The sequence below is a fragment of the Squalius cephalus genome (assembly GCF_949319135.1).
Source record: "Squalius cephalus genome assembly, chromosome: 24".
Classification (NCBI taxonomy): Eukaryota; Metazoa; Chordata; class Actinopteri; order Cypriniformes; family Leuciscidae; genus Squalius; species Squalius cephalus.
In genome coordinates this window covers 2,036,834-2,048,873 of record NC_137145.1, presented here as the reverse complement: position 1 = coordinate 2,048,873, position 12,040 = coordinate 2,036,834, and the positions used below count along the sequence as shown (strand labels likewise).

The following is a 12,040-nucleotide window of genomic DNA, read 5'->3' as shown; positions in this document are numbered from 1 at the left end:
AAAATAGCAATAAGGCAATGAGTAGTCAAATGTACAGAGAATGTGCAAGAATAGGAAGTACAAAAATGCAGAGTATGTTGCGAGGGAGTAACAAAACAAGTATAGTAAAGTATAACAGAGAATTATAATTTTGAGAATGATCAATGTTGTGTTTTCCTGCAGGTCGTACTGGGTGTGTTGTGTCAGCTGGACACCAGAAGGGCTTTATCTGGCCTGTGTGCTCAAGAGAGGCTCTCTGCTCATGCTGGCTCGTCTGGGGGGACTCGTGTCTCTGTCCACCACAGGATGTAGTGTTGAGTTCGGTGCCGCCCACTTCCTGCCTCTTCACCCACTCGTCACCTACAGGTGATCTGATTGGTTCCTCTGGTTTACGCTGAAGTTGATAATGTACTCTATCAGATATTGGGTTGTTTTTCTCACACGGTTTTAGAAACACAAATGGAGGGGATGAGCATTAAATATAAGATGTGCATTAAATATAAATAAATAGTTGGTAAAATGAGATGTGCATTAAATATAAATAGTGAGTAAAAAGTATCAAATGAGATGTGCATTAAATACATAAATAGTAAGTAAAAATGCTAAAATGATTTAAAATGATATAATCTACATACGTGTTTCTTTTTGTGACTATAAATCATCTCTACAACTTCTGAAAGTGAACATCAGTGTTTTACTGTAGCATAAGAAGTGTTATTTTAACATCAGTGTAAACCACAGGGTTTAGGGGTTCAGGTTATCCTACATTAGCTTTACTTAACAACAGAAACTGAATAATCAAATGTAAAAATAAAAATCTGCTTAGTTTTCACTGTATGAATTAAATATATCCTGATTCTTATTAAAACTACAAAAGTTATTCAGCCAAGAGCAGTGAGTGATTTTCTCTTTGTCTTTTGTTCATGACCCCAGTTATTGCAAGCTGTTGCGATATGCATATCGCGATATATACATTTGCAATATTTCGATAATTTCGATATATTGTGCAGCCCTATCCTGTATGATCATTTTAGTCCAAATACGATAATTTCGAGCTTCTGGTATTATACTTGTACATTTCCAATCTGGCAACACTGTTTTCACTGTCATCCGTAGACCTCCAGTGCCTTTGCAGACACAAGATGGCGGCCTGTCCAGCTCGAGCGTGTCGCTCCGTGACCCCATGAGACAGCGGTTCTCCGTGACCTGTCATCCTCGCCAGCCGTTCCTCATCGTGTCCGACGGGTACATGATAACTGTGCTCAGGATGACCAAACGCCCGTCTGCTGTCGGGATCATGAGCGCCCTCCTGCTGGACTCTGCTCAAGGACTGGAGAACATCCGCGAGGTCCTGGGTTCATCTCAGGTCAGCAGAGGGGATGGGAAATCATGTTTGTTCATCATGTTTTATTGCTGTTTTGATGGTTCACTAGCAGTGTTGTGGGTAACTCATTACAAGTAACTCGAGTTACGTAATCAAATTACTTTTTTTCATGTAACTAGTAAAGTAATGCATTACTTTTACATTTACAGCAAAATATCTGAGTTACTTTTTCAAATAAGTAACATCATTATTACTAAATAAGTAAGCTGTTGACTGACAGCTCTCTTGCCCCCATGTTGAGAAAAATTGTGAGTAAGTGCAGAGACGTGTGTGTGTGTGTGTGCTGTGTGTAAACATGATGGTTATTGTCATTTTAGTCTAAATGTGAGCGTGCATTTACTCATCTCACTTGCACAAAAAAAGATTCAGTATTCCTCAAAATGAATAAAATAAGTGAAATGCAAAGTCAGAATAATAAGCAAACCTCCAATAATTAAATATGTTAAATAAAACAAATATTTTTATACATGTAATCTCACTTTATTGACCAGTGTACTTGCTGCTGATCTTCGATGATTCAGTTAAACCATAGGCAAAAGTGACTTTAGATTTTTGGTTTTTATTGGTAAATATGTTTTAAACTTTTTTTCTCCTGCATCCTATTCTTCCATTATCCAGAACAGCAGCTGAAAGGTTTGCTTTACGGCACCCTCTACTGTACACGTGTGAATTTGCATTTCCTTCAGCCTTATTATATAAATTTTGGTCTGAAAGGGCCTTTACATTTGCCCAAAAATGAAACTTTTTTGTTATTAAAAAAACAAGCCCAGCCCAGGTGAGAAAAAGTAACGCAAAAGTAACGTAATGCATTACTTTTCTTAAAAAGTAACTAATTAGTTACTTTTTAAGGGAGTAAAGCAATATTGTAATGCATTACTTTTCAAAGAAACGTTCCCCAACACTGTTCACTAGTGTGTTCTGGGTGTTTCAGCCTCAGGTCAGGTCTAGGCTGGAATCCATGTCCACTCTGACGTTCACTGGAAGTCTTCTGGCTCTTAAAGAGAAAGAAAGCCCTCTGACCACACTACCTCTCTACCTGCGAGGTACAGGAGACCTCACACAGTGTACTGAGACAGCTCAGGTAAGCTCATCTCAAACGCTTTTTGCATATAAATGGTCATTAAAAGGGTCATGACATGAGAAATAAAATTTTCCTTGATCTTTTGACATATAAGAGGTATTTATACCATTAAAACATCCTGCAAGTTTCAGAGTTTAAAATGTTCTCCTCATTATAAACAAAGCATTTATTTAATCAAGCTCCAAAAACAGCTCGTTTTGATATTGGGGTATCTATGACATCACATGGGCAAATACATTTGCATATGACGCTTCCAGAGCAAAACATTGACGTATAGTTATACATCATTGCACCATAGGCCCCACCCACTGGCCACTTAGACCCCGCCCACTGGTCACATAGGCATGCCCACTGACCACATGTACCCTGGCCACATAGGCCCCGCCCACTGGCGTTCAGTCGCTTAAAGGATAATTCCGGTATTTAGCACTTTGAGTCTCTTTTCTGGTTTCTTTTGGATGAACTAGAATTTTGAGTTAAATTTTGACGATGGGTCCTGTCTCGACTTTTTGACTCGTTTAGAATCGCCTTTGACCGCTTCAGAGTGGCTGGCTACGGGCACGAACATGTCCTTAAAACAACCCTTAACGTTCGTTTTCAAAACTGTGTAACTCACTGAGTGGTTAGTGATGTTCGTTGATGTTCCAAAACAAGTAGCGTAGCGAAATGCAGTTTCTGTCGTGTTTTATTTGCCATTTTGTAAAATCCCATTGATTTCTGTTGGAGGACTCATTGCTTGTTGATATTACTGCGCTACCGGAAACAGAAAAGACGCTTCAGACTCAAATATTGAGCGGAAGTTTATACGCGGTTGTGAGGAATCTGAAAAAATAGTTCCATCACTGGAAATAAAACGGATTGAAATCATACATTGCGCCGATATATTTGTTTTTAATCATCAACGAACACCACTAACCACTTGGTGAGTTGCACAGTTTTGAAAACGAACGTTAAGGGTTGTTTTAAAGACATGTTTGTGCATGCCCGTAGCCAGCCACTCTGAAGCGGTCAAAGGCGATTCTAAATGAGTCAAAAAGTCGAGACAGGACCCATCGTCAAAATTTCTGTGTCCACCACTCTAGTTCATCCAAAACAAACCAGAAAAGAGACTCAAAGTGCTAAATACCAGAATTATCCTTTAATGGCTGACATTTGCCAACACTAGATGTGAGCATCGCATCAAAGCAAATAAAACGCATTATAAAGACTGATGCTGTCTACACTGATACAGTATACAGATGTGTGTTCAGTTTCTGAAGGACTCCACGTGCTTGAGTCTGTCGACAACAGGACAAATGAGTGAAAGAACGTTTGCTTTGATCGTCCAGTTTAAACAGCTGGTTTGTGTCTCTGTACAGACTTCAGAAGATCTCAGCGTCGGAAACAAGTGGATGGTTTATTTTTAGTGGCATCATGGATTGTGTTGCAGGATTATATGTTTGTTCGGAGCATTTGACTGCAGATCGTTTTGTAAACGGCACAGTGTAATGAAGAGTTCGCAAAGAAACTTTTGTTGACGGTTGAAGCAGCAACTGTATTGAATCTGATAGCAGCTGCATCACAAACCGTCAGTAAATTAATTCATAATGCTTTGTCTGTAAATGACGGTTTTATATGGATAATGTTTTAAAACACTTACTCGCATGCACTAGTGAGTGGGTGTTGATACGGTACCCTTTGCATATTTTTGTTTTTTTACAGTAGCTCAATATTATAAGAAAAATTTATTTAATAAAAAAAACTTAAACTTTCAACATTTTTTATTAAAATGTGAATAATACAGTGAAAATAATGAATAATATTATCTCTTTAGGATGAGGAAGATCGTGACTCTGATGAAGACCCGTACGCCTGCTCACGCATGGAAGATGGAGGCAAGCTAGAGTTTGCGTCGATGTTTGACACTCTTCATGCTCAGGCACAGACAGATCCAGAGTCTACATCCTCAGATCTGCAGGAGGATCTGAACCGGGTTCACAAGAACCTTCTGAGAGCCTGGGCTCTGGCCGTTTCTCTGGGTGGGTCCATGGAGCAGAGAGAGCGTCTCCTCAAATACACAATCCTGTGCATCATTCGACTCGTAAAGCTTCTCAGGGTCAGCGACTCGAAGAGTACGGGCACATGGCTCACACATGCCCTTCACACACTCAGGACTCTCCTGTCGTTTCTGCTGTGGGACGCCACACACTTCTCAGGCACGGGCTGTCTGGGCGTCACAGTGGAGCTCACTAGATGTTTCGTAGACATTTTTGTCCCACTTTCATCATCAGGTGTAGCACTTTCCTCACAGAACTTCAGCGCGGCGCTCTTTGTCCTTCAGCAAGCGTCTCGGAGTGTGGATCGGGCCTACAGCCTCCCGTCGAGAGCATTGCATCATGGGGAGGATGGCCAGCAAACATATTCCTCTGACATGTTTTCTGTTCCGATATTACAAGAAGACACTGAGACAGTAACACAGACTGCACGACAACAACCTTCTAATAGGTACTTTTTGGTGTTCTTGAGAAGTAGGCTTTTTCCTAAATTTCTTACTATTTTTTTCCAGTCATCATCTATTAAGGTGCATAGTTACCACCCAGAACACCCTAGTAACTTCATAGCAACATATAAAAAACACTCAGACCGTCTTAGCAACTACATAGCAACACCCTAGCAACCGTCCAGAACAACACTGTAACATCATAGCAAGATATATAAAAACACTCAGATAGTCTTAGCAACCACCAAGAACACCCAAGTAACTTCATAGCAACATAAAAAACAGTTAAAACATAGTAACAACCACATAGCAGCACCCTAGCAATCTCCCTGAACAACCTTGTAACTTCATCACGACATAATAAAAACACTCAGATAGTCTTAGCAACCACCCAGAACACCCTAGTAACTTTATACCAACATATAAAAACACTCAGAACATATTAGCAGCCACATAGCAACACCCTAGCAACCACCCAGAACACCCTAGTAACTTCATAGCCACATATAAACCCTCAGAACATTTTAGCAACCACATAGCAACACCCTAGCAACCACCCAGAACACCCTAGTAACTTCAAAGCAACATAAAAACCCTCAGAACATTTTAGCAACCACATAGCAACACCCTAGCAACCACCCAGAACATCCTAGTAACTTCATAGCAACATATAAAAACACTCAGAACAGATTAGCAACCACATAGCAACACCCTAGCAACCATCCAGAACACCCTAGTAGCTTCATAGGAACATATAAAAATAGCTCGATGGTGTTTTTAGCCCCCAATGGCTCCTTCCAGGCAGCTAACCCTAACCTCAACCTTAAACCTACCCATCCCCTCGCTGCCTGGAAGGCGCCTTTGGGGGCTAAAAACACCAAACACCACAAAAATACTCAGAACATATTAGCAACCACATAGCAACACCCTAGCAACCATCTAGAACACCCTAGTAACTTCATAGCCAAATATAAAAAAAACACTAAGATAGTCTTAACTTTATCAACCACATAGCAACACCCTAGCAACCAACCAGAATCACCTAACTTCATAGCAACATATAATAACATTCAGAACATATTAGCAACCACATAGCAACACCATAACAACCACCCAGAACAAGCCAGTAACTTCATAGAAGCATATAAAAACACTCAGAATGTTTTAGCATTAGTAACCACATAGCAATTCCCTAGCAACCACCCAGAACAACCTAGTAACTTCATAGCAACATATAAAAACACTCAGGAAAAAAATCACACTAGTATCATGGCAAGCACTACTCACAATTCTTTTTTTTTTTTACTTTTTTTTTTTATAACAGATGTGAGAGAATATAGACAGCATTGCCGTTTGAGTTCCCTGTTGTGTTTTTCAGATTGGTTGTTATTTGGCGTGAGCTGTACAGATTGGCTTTGCGGTACCAGGAGGAGTTACGCCACCAAAGAGGTCAAGGGGTCGTAAAAAACGAGTTGGAGAAGATGTCAGTTATTATACCTCAAGTCCAGCAAGCTTTACAGTCTGCCGGAGATCGTCTTGAGGAGAGCCACACATTGCGTAGTTTCACCGGTGAGCATGTGTAACCATAACAGAAGCGACTTATGTTACACCATCATATCATAATAATGTTTCTCCGTCCTCAGGTGAACAGCACTTTATTTTAGGTGAATATGCGGAGAGTGTTCAGGTTTGGAGGGCTGAATTGTTGGCAGAGAGAGAGAAAGGTCAGTCACTTGTTTTTATTTCAGCTCACATGGTCATGTTAAATGTCACATGTCACTCACTACATCCGTCCTGCATCCCACAGCAGGTCCAATGACGTGTTACCTGGAGACACGCTACTGTCTGGCTCTTCTCTACGCGCAGCTGTTTAAGTATCGACTGCGAGAGGCTCAAGGTCTCTGTGACCGTCTGGCACATCAACTACAGTCGCGTGCAGGACGAGAGGAAGAGGACATGCCAGGAGGGGCTGGTAAGATTATTACTTCTGCAGACACAATTTAAAAAATTTTCAAATATTTTTCAAATAGCCAAGCTATCCGTTCATCACCAAAACAAAGTTTGTTCTTGACATCTTCACTTAAAGGTGACCTATTATGCCCCTTTTCACAAGATGTAATATAAGTCTGTGGTGTCCCCAGAATGTGTCTGTGAAGTTTCAGCTCAAAATACTCCACAGATCATTTATTATAGCTTGACAAATTTGCCCCCATTTGGGTGTGAGCAAAAATATGCTGTTTTTGTGTGTGTACCTTTAAATGCAAATGAGCTGCTGCTCCCTGCCTCCTTTCCAAAAGAGGGTGGAGCCTTTACAGCTCGTGCTACAGATACTCAGGCAATAACAAAACTGGAGAATGACACGCAGCCAAAATGTCAGAAATGGTCAGTAGGTGTGTTCAGCCTGTTCGAACCGGAGTCGGACGCTAATTAGAGAGACTCAGGAAGAATAAAATTTAGTGAATAAATGTATGGAGTTGTTGGGGAGTTAAGTTGATTCAACTGATCGACTAGCATGTACCGTCATGTCAATCTAAAAATCTTTCAGAAACAACTTTTGTGCAAATCCAGCGTTGAACTGAATCCAGCAAAAACGAACCATCACTGAACTTACGCTTAACTTAAGCTGGACTATGACGCTATTTTCTTCTAGAAACAAACTTTGTTGCATGTTTTTCCTGTTATCACTGTAAAGCTGCTTTTGAAACAATCTGTATTGTAAATAGCGCTATATAAATACTAGTAAAAAAAAAAAGAAGAACTGACCCTCGTTTGTGAAGCAGTCTGACGTAAAATGATTTGCGCAAATATATAACACTTTAACGACTTTTTTCGCCACATTTCCTTCATAAATAAAATGAATCCACGGAGACTCGTATGTTCACTGGCACATCCAATAACAACATTTGTCATGTTTTTTTGGGCGCAGACCTTGTATATCTCCAGCAGCTACAGCGAGGAAGCAGAAATGGCGTGGTTCACTCAGGGCGGGGTTTATGCTAATAGGGCAGATCGTCATTGGCTGTGGGTGGGGCTTACGCACGAGCAGGGGTAAATCTAGAACAGCTAGTTTGGAGAGACCGTTTATGATTTATGGGGATTATAAAAAATAGGCTGGTTGTTTACATACACTGTGGACACACATCTGTGTTCAAATACCTAATAAAAATGATTTTTGCATAATAAGTCCCCTTTAAATGATTTGTGTCTTGCAGTAGACTCTGTCGATGAATCGATGATGCAGTTTTTGTTTTATTGCACCTTAGTGCCGCCTTCAATACGGTGGATTCTTCTTTGAACATTGGCATTAAGGCTACAGCAGTTCACTGTTTTCATTATTAACTGAAACATTCAATGGCTTTTGGCCAATTTTTCTCGTCCTCTGCTTCTGTAGCCTCTGGGGTCAATTTTGTGGCCGATTCTTTTCAATTTGTATGCTTTCATTAAGCAATATTATTAGAAAATACAAATTTTTTTTCATGTCTATGCTGATGATTCTCGGCTGTAACTCCCACTTAAACCTGGGTGTTATTCTTGACTCTGAGCTCCATCTGGATAAACAAATCAGTTACAAGTTGTTTAAAGTAGTTACAACCACTTGAGAATTATCACCAAACTTAAATCAATTTTGTCTTTCCATGATCTGGAAAATGATCTATGCTTTTATTACATCCCGATCAGTCTAGGCTCAAGACACTTTTATTCATTACTCTTCTCTTCCTATCAATTTGCTTGCTTGCTGTTTTTTTACTTGTTGTTTTTTATTAATTATATTGTATGTATATGTATTATGTATATTGTTTTCTGTACAGATCTTTGTAAATCATGTAAAAATAGTGAAATATTATTATAATTTTTATAGTTTTCTATGTGAATATATAGTGATGAGTAATTTATTCCTGTGATCAAAGCTAAATTTTCAGCATCATTACTCCAGTCTTCAGTGTCACATGATCCTTCAGAAATCATTCTAATTAGGGATGCACGATATATCGGCCACCATATCGGTATCAGCCAATATACTGTATGTTCATTTTTAATGTTATTGTTATCGGCCCAATAAGAAATTTTGGCCGATATATTAAAGCCGATAAATAATTGATTATTTCCTTAAGCTGAGACTCTTCAGATGCGCACTGTTCGACATGATGGTTTTGAATTTGAATTGATTGAAATATGATTGAAATCACTTCAAAAAAGGAAAATCTAGTTCAGTGCAACATGTGCAGCGCAAGTCTGTCATATCGGCTATATAAAATTATAATGAGAACATCATAATTGTGTGTTTGGGTCATGGCTGTTAATGGTGAGACTTTTATTTTTGTAATCAGGCTCTTAAATATATAAAAACTTGGATTCAGATTTATCAGCCAATATATCGGTTATCGGCTTTCAAAATATAAAGAATTATTGTATCGGCCAAAATTTTCATATCGGTGCATCCCTAATTCTAATATGCTGATTTGCTGCTCAAGAAACATGTGTATTCCTAGATTGCTACAGTGAGTATCAGATTTCTCCCATCGCTTGTACCCTGCAGATGAGTCTGTGTGTGAGTGCTGGCTCTCGGGGCCGGTGGGGCGTGAAGCGGCCTGCGCAGTGGTTCAGTCTCTCGGCAGGTTTATGGCTGCGTACTTCACCAATCGCCCGCTCTGCATCCTCCCGCCACACAATGTGGACGTGCTGCCGCCTCTTCACTTACCAAACAGTGAGTTCAGGGAAAACAATATACCAGTGTGGCTATTTCACTGCACAGTATGCTCATTTTTGAACCGCATGAAATGTGTAGTTTACAATCAGAGCACTCTGTATCCCATAATGCAATGCATTGCACTTGACCTTCAGTGTCTAATGTGACGGTTGAACCTGAAACGATTTTTAAAGCAACACTAAGGAACATTTTTTAGCTTAAAATAATGTTTCTAAAATCGTATCAGTGGTTCATCAACTCGTAACAGGGTGAAAAGCACTTTTGCAGCCCTATATCTATGCAAGTTTGCCAAACCGGGTCGCGTTTCTGTAGTTCGAATGAGACATAAGAAAACTACAAATTTGACTTGCTTTACGTCAAGCGTTACAATAGTCATTATTTAGTTTTTCTTAATTTCTGATGTCACAATACATCATACTTTCATGAAATCATGCAACATACTCTTCCTTGTCTGTGGACATCGTTCATTCCAAAGCCGGTGCTGGATAAACAGCGAGCGTGCGTGCGACTGTAGGCTAACTTATTTACGACAGCTGTAACGGACAATTCCGCTTCCAACCTGTAGGGGGACCGAAGAGGAAAAGTTCCTTAGTGTTGCTTTAACATCTATTTCTTGACTTGGCTGGATCAGGCTATTAAAAGTTCAGACATTTTTACACAAAATTGGGTTCAAATGCAAAAAATAAACAGTTTTTTGAGATGATAATCAGAAATGCAGTGACGTAATGAGGTCATGTGATAGACAGATGCAGGTGTGTGTGTGGTGGAGTTGATGAGTGTAACAGATGCTGTCTCAGACACAGGTGTGCGTGTGGTGGAGTTGATGAGTGTAACAGATGCTGTCTCAGACACAGGTGTGCGTGTGGTGGAGTTGATGAGTGTAACTGATGCTGTCTCAGACACAGGTGTGTGTGTGGTGGAGTTGATGAGTGTAACTGATGCTGTCTCAGGCACAGGTGTGCGTGTGGTGGAGTTGATGAGTGTAACAGATGCTGTCTCAGACACAGGTGTGCGTGGTGGAGTTGATGAGTGTAACTGATGCTGTCTCAGACACAGGTGTGCGTGTGGTTGAGTTGATGAGTGTAACTGAGATGCTGTCTCAGACACAGTGTGCGTGTGGTGGAGTTGGTGAGTGTAACTGATGCTGTCTCAGACACAGGTGTGCGTGTGGTGGAGTTGATGAGTGTAACTGATGCTGTCTCAGACACAGGTGTGCGTGTGGTGGAGTTGATGAGTGTAACTGATGCTGTCTCAGATACAGGTGTGCGTGTGGTGGAGTTTATGAGTGTAACTGATGCTGTCTCAGACACAGGTGTGTGTGTGGTGGAGTTGATGAGTGTAACTGATGCTGTCTCAGACACAGGTGTGCGTGTGGTGGAGTTGATGAGTGTAACTGATGCTGTCTCAGACACAGGTGTGTGTGTGGTGGAGTTGAGTGTAACTGATGCTGTCTCAGACACAGGTGTGTGTGTGGTGGAGTTGATGAGTGTAACTGATGCTGTCTCAGACACAGGTGTGCGTGTGGTGGAGTTGATGAGTGTAACTGATGCTGTCTCAGACACAGGTGTGTGTGTGGTGGAGTTGAGTGTAACTGATGCTGTCTCAGACACAGGTGTGTGTGTGGTGGAGTTGATGAGTGTAACTGATGCTGTCTCAGACACAGGTGTGCGTGTGGTGGAGTTGATGAGTGTAACTGATGCTGTCTGAGACACAGGTGTGTGTGTGGTGGAGTTGATGAGTGTAACTGATGCTGTCTCAGGCACAGGTGTGCGTGTGGTGGAGTTGATGAGTGTAACTGATGCTGTCTCAGACACAGGTGTGTGTGTGGTGGAGTTGATGAGTGTAACAGATGCTGTCTCAGACACAGGTGTGCGTGTGGTGGAGTTGATGAGTGTAACTGATGCTGTCTCAGACACAGGTGTGCGTGTGGTGGAGTTGATGAGTGTAACTGATGCTGTCTCAGACACAGGTGTGTGTGTGGTGGAGTTGATGAGTGTAACTGATGCTGTCTCAGGCACAGGTGTGCGTGTGGTGGAGTTGATGAGTGTAACTGATGCTGTCTCAGACACAGGTGTGTGTGTGGTGGAGTTGATGAGTGTAACAGATGCTGTCTCAGACACAGGTGTGCGTGTGGTGGAGTTGATGAGTGTAACTGATGCTGTCTCAGACACAGGTGTGCGTGTGGTGGAGTTGTCTCAGGCTCGTGCAGCGGTGGCGGTTCGCTTCGATCAGCTGTCGGAGGTGTGGACGGTGGATTACGCTCTAGAGCTCCTCCTGCTGGGCGGGCTGATCCCTGAGGCCGTGTGGATGGCACAGCGTCTGGGAGACTGGAAGATGGCGGCCACCCTCGGCCTGGCGTACACCAACTACTGCAGTGGCCATCTAGACTTCAGCAGGTTTGTTGTAAGC

The 12,040-nt window shown here is 41.4% G+C and overlaps 1 protein-coding gene across 1 annotated transcript in view; it reads left to right on the top strand.

The window, feature by feature from the left end:
- The window catches only part of cplane1 (ciliogenesis and planar polarity effector 1), a gene marked incomplete at its 3' end in the record, with an annotated part of 56,145 nt that overhangs the window by 6,514 nt on the left and 37,591 nt on the right, over nt 1-12,040 (top strand). Inside the window, exons 9-17 of the mRNA XM_079860465.1 lie at nt 163-345; nt 1,096-1,345; nt 2,295-2,444; nt 4,258-4,928; nt 6,302-6,492; nt 6,567-6,647; nt 6,731-6,895; nt 9,461-9,628; nt 11,799-12,027. Of these exons, the coding sequence (XP_079716591.1) occupies nt 163-345; nt 1,096-1,345; nt 2,295-2,444; nt 4,258-4,928; nt 6,302-6,492; nt 6,567-6,647; nt 6,731-6,895; nt 9,461-9,628; nt 11,799-12,027 (2,088 nt within the window). The remainder of the gene's footprint in view (nt 1-162; nt 346-1,095; nt 1,346-2,294; nt 2,445-4,257; nt 4,929-6,301; nt 6,493-6,566; nt 6,648-6,730; nt 6,896-9,460; nt 9,629-11,798; nt 12,028-12,040) is intronic.